Here is a 3,943-nt window from a genome sequence, read left to right as displayed (position 1 = left end):
TAACCACCTGACCATGCCGGGATACTGCTGGTGATTGAAACGAGATGCTCCAGACGTAATACATAAAAAAAAAGCCACAACACATAATTCGGAGACTAAAACACGTAGGTTTCACACACATACACACACACACACAAAAAAAACAGGATGAATGAAGATGCATATTCGTTTGACATCAATGTTCTTCCCTTTTCTTCAGTTTGTTTATATTTTTTGTTAACAAACACAATAATAAATAATGTTCATTGTGGTAAACGAAATAATAATTTGATATGAGGAAGAGTTTTTTCTTCCAGATTTGTAAAAAATCCTTACGTGATTGAAAACAATGAATATTATTTTCAAAATCTGCATAGCTGAATTATGGAAAATCTGTTATTAAAACCAAAACAACTTTTATGAAGTTTAAGTTCGCAGGCCTGTGTAATTTACATGCCAAACATATTTTTGAATTGTTTTGATTCCGAGTCAAGCGTACCTCGTAACCAAAGCAGATAGTGGGTATCACTAAAAATATATCAGTCCAGACCGTAGGACTTGTCTTCACTGGGCCAGGGGTGTAATTTCCAGCGAAGTACTCGTATATAATAAGAAAAACCACATACAACAGCGCGACAACTCCGAATGAACTAGAAAAGAAAAAGTAACATACATATATATATATATATATAACATTCTTTTTTTCATGATAAAACTCTATGATAACAATAAAAACAATATAATTTTCTATGCCTACTTCTTTAGATCATTTACTGATTATTTGTTATGCTTACTGAACCGAAAAACTTCAGTTTTTATTCCACCTTAAAATTTTCAGGACTAAATTAAAAAATACACAACACTGTAAAAACAGCAACAAAAAAGCCATACTATCCCAATACGATCTCACAAAAATTCTAAATTCCCCTTTTGTAAAACTTTTTATCTAATATGCTAAAACTTTGGCACTTAAACATGAACTAAGATATGACACATACACGAATCTTTTTTTGTTTGTTTCAAGTACAGCATTCTCTTCTTTCAACAATTTACAATTACAATTATTTTTTTAATTTAGTATAGTGTTTATTTATCTAAAAAATGGAAATCTTTCAGTTAGCTACCTGGCGTACTGGAGGAAGTTTATTCTTTTAGGGAAGCTAAGTGGCAAAATGATGCAGATGGCGCTGACGATTGTTGTTAGCTCCCTTCTCATGTACCAGTTGTTACAAACGTCCATTCCATACAGTGATCGGAGCACTAGAAGACGTGAATAGATTTGAACTATGATTTAACACTTTGTCTCACTATTCTGAGCTATATGAAATTATGCATTATACTATAAGAGAAAACTGTTATATAATAACAGTAATTAATTAGATAATTTATTAACAAAGTAAAAGAAAAAAAAAACAATAACCCAAGCGCTTTCGAAAGGTAGGTTTTTCCTTCTTAAGGAAAATTAATTGATGGCTTCACTCCTGAAGAAGGCTGTAGTTTTATCCACTTTTTTCTTCTTTTTTAGAAATCGTCGATCAAAACGTCAGGTTATTCAGTAGCGCACTATTCCTGGACCACCCTGTATTAATAATGCCAATAAATTATCCAACATCACACTAAGAAATGAAGAGAGATCTTATAAAACTACCTTTTTTGGGGGGAAAAGGACAACCATGGTCTTTTTGATTCTAAAACAAATTTAGACTTGAACGCGATTTAATCATACCAGATACTATTAAAATTCACATAAGAAAAAGCGAATTACAAAATTTAGTGTTTTTAGAACAAAGCCATTGTAGGCTATCTGCTGTGTCCACCACGGGGAATCGAACACCGGATTTTAGCTTACCACTGTCCCACCGGAGGACATTACGTAGTTTCTTATGATCCACCATTTCTGGACTGCCTTCTGCTAATATTCTAATTAAAATTTTGAAAACCAAACCCTAATGCGTGTACTTACAGCTAGTTAATTCCTAAAGACTATTTCTATTATCTGACCAATTTGACAAATGGTTTGTTTACGCGTGCTCTCAACGACCTGGGATTTACTCTTTATGCACAACCTAACAGTTACTAACCAACCATTGCGTGCGCTTAACGCTGTTTTATCATAAACCATTTACAAGTTTCTGTATCACTGCTTTTGATCACAGTTGATAAAAAGTGAAACTAATAGTTAATGTATATACGCATGTCTTGCACTTATTTTACTTTTTTTAACTATTTAGATGAATATGAAGACACATAACATGAGGATAATAAACTACGATCCTATGTCGAGTTTACAGTACGATTTTGATGTCTACATAATATTTACCTAATTATTGTGTCCAGAGTTCTCTTTTATAATGTTATTCAGATTTCATAGATTTTAATGAAATAATAAGAAAAACTACGTTAATGAAAACGATCACTTCAAAACATGTAATATCGATACACATGGATGCTGAGAAGGAAGGAGAGGGGGACTTATCAACGATCTCCAAATACTAGGAAAACGCGCCCACAAAAGAGCTATTGAGAGAGGGTGGGGCGACGAATGAGAAAGAATTGTTTTCCGATTCAATAAAATAATAGCAGATGAAGCTCTTGACAAGTGAGTTTTAAATCGTTTTTGTGGAAATCTTGTGAACCCTTTACCGCGAGATCGTGCAGGTGAGGAAAGTGCCGAGACAATAAACCTAATATAATAAATGTTCTACTGTTATAAAATAAAAGTATTCAAATAGTGCACGTTATTCAGAATCCAACGGTTAAAAACAAATGATGTTTGGAGATATTCAGCTTCACAGTAACATTAACAAACCCATAATTATCTCTGTGTGTATAAGTTGTTAGAAGAAAGGCCGCTAGGTGTTTTACCCGTGTCAAACTGATCTCCTATAACGATTAGATACGTTACTGAGGATCCAAACGTATAAAAGACGATACAGACAGCACACACTCTTCGTGTTCTCTCCCCACAAATACTTCGGATAACTTCTTGGTAAGTACAACTTCCAATCACATCTGAACAGTAGGCCAAGGCCAATAAAGATGTTAACATAAACGCTAACAATACCTGAAAAAAAGAAGAAAAAGATTTGAAATCCTTAACGAGTTTGTTCTGCGAAGTTATCTACAAAAACCCAATAAAAGTTTACGATTTGTAGAATGATACAATTATTATTTTTTACTCTTGGTTGTCTTTCCAAAGGTATTTTTTGCTCTGATTTTTAAAGGAATTGCAAGAAAACGATCGTAACTTATGAAATAGGATTAACAGTTGGTAGTAAATTTTACACTTAATAATATCAAAATAAAATATAGAGATCACACTAATAATAAACTAGTACAACATGTTCTGAACATCTTGAAACGTAACTTTAAGAAATTAATACTTTAATTAATAGACGCTTATTGTTTGTTTGTTTTTGAATTTCGAGCAAAGCTACACGAGGGCTATCTGCGCTAGCCGTCCCTAATTTAGCAGTGTAAGGCTAGAGGAAAGGCAGCTAGTCATCACCATCCACCGTCAACACTTGGGCTACTCTTTTACCTACGAAAAGTGGGATTGGTCGTCACATTATAACGCCCCCACGGCTAAAAGGGTGAGCATGTTGGTGTGATGGGGATTCGAACCCAAGACCCTCAGATTGCGAGTCGAGTGTCGTAACCACCTGGCCATGTCGGGTCTTAGACGCTTCTACTTCATATTAATGTGAATAGATTATTTTTCTCTATATACTCATGTCGGGGAGAAAAGTACTTTTGTTTCAAATCACAGAAAATATACTTGCTTCGTTAGTATCACAAAAACCCGAATTAACAATTCGAAACAAATTTTATGGATGCTATCCTAATGATTAAAAATGAATAAAATTATAATAGTATTATATCATTAAAAAGTACTGTTGCCTCATCGAGATCACGTGACTATTCTCACGCCCTCTACTTTCTAGAACTATCCTGTACTTTGGAG

The 3,943-nt window shown here is 33.8% G+C and overlaps 1 protein-coding gene across 1 annotated transcript in view; it reads right to left on the bottom strand.

Annotated features, from left to right (window-relative positions):
* The window catches only part of LOC111085195 (putative sodium-coupled neutral amino acid transporter 7), a 20,454-nt gene that overhangs the window by 12,737 nt on the left and 3,774 nt on the right, over positions 1 to 3,943 (bottom strand). Inside the window, exons 3-5 of the mRNA XM_022382682.1 lie at positions 2,845 to 3,043; positions 1,104 to 1,239; positions 479 to 629 (exon numbers count right to left, since the gene is read on the bottom strand). Of these exons, the coding sequence (XP_022238390.1) occupies positions 479 to 629; positions 1,104 to 1,239; positions 2,845 to 3,043 (486 nt within the window). The remainder of the gene's footprint in view (positions 1 to 478; positions 630 to 1,103; positions 1,240 to 2,844; positions 3,044 to 3,943) is intronic.

This window comes from Limulus polyphemus, unplaced genomic scaffold, assembly GCF_000517525.1.
Source record: "Limulus polyphemus unplaced genomic scaffold, Limulus_polyphemus-2.1.2 Scaffold269, whole genome shotgun sequence".
Lineage (NCBI taxonomy): Eukaryota > Metazoa > Arthropoda > Merostomata > Xiphosura > Limulidae > Limulus > Limulus polyphemus.
Note: the sequence above shows the minus strand (reverse complement) of the source record. Positions and strands in the feature narration are given on the sequence as shown.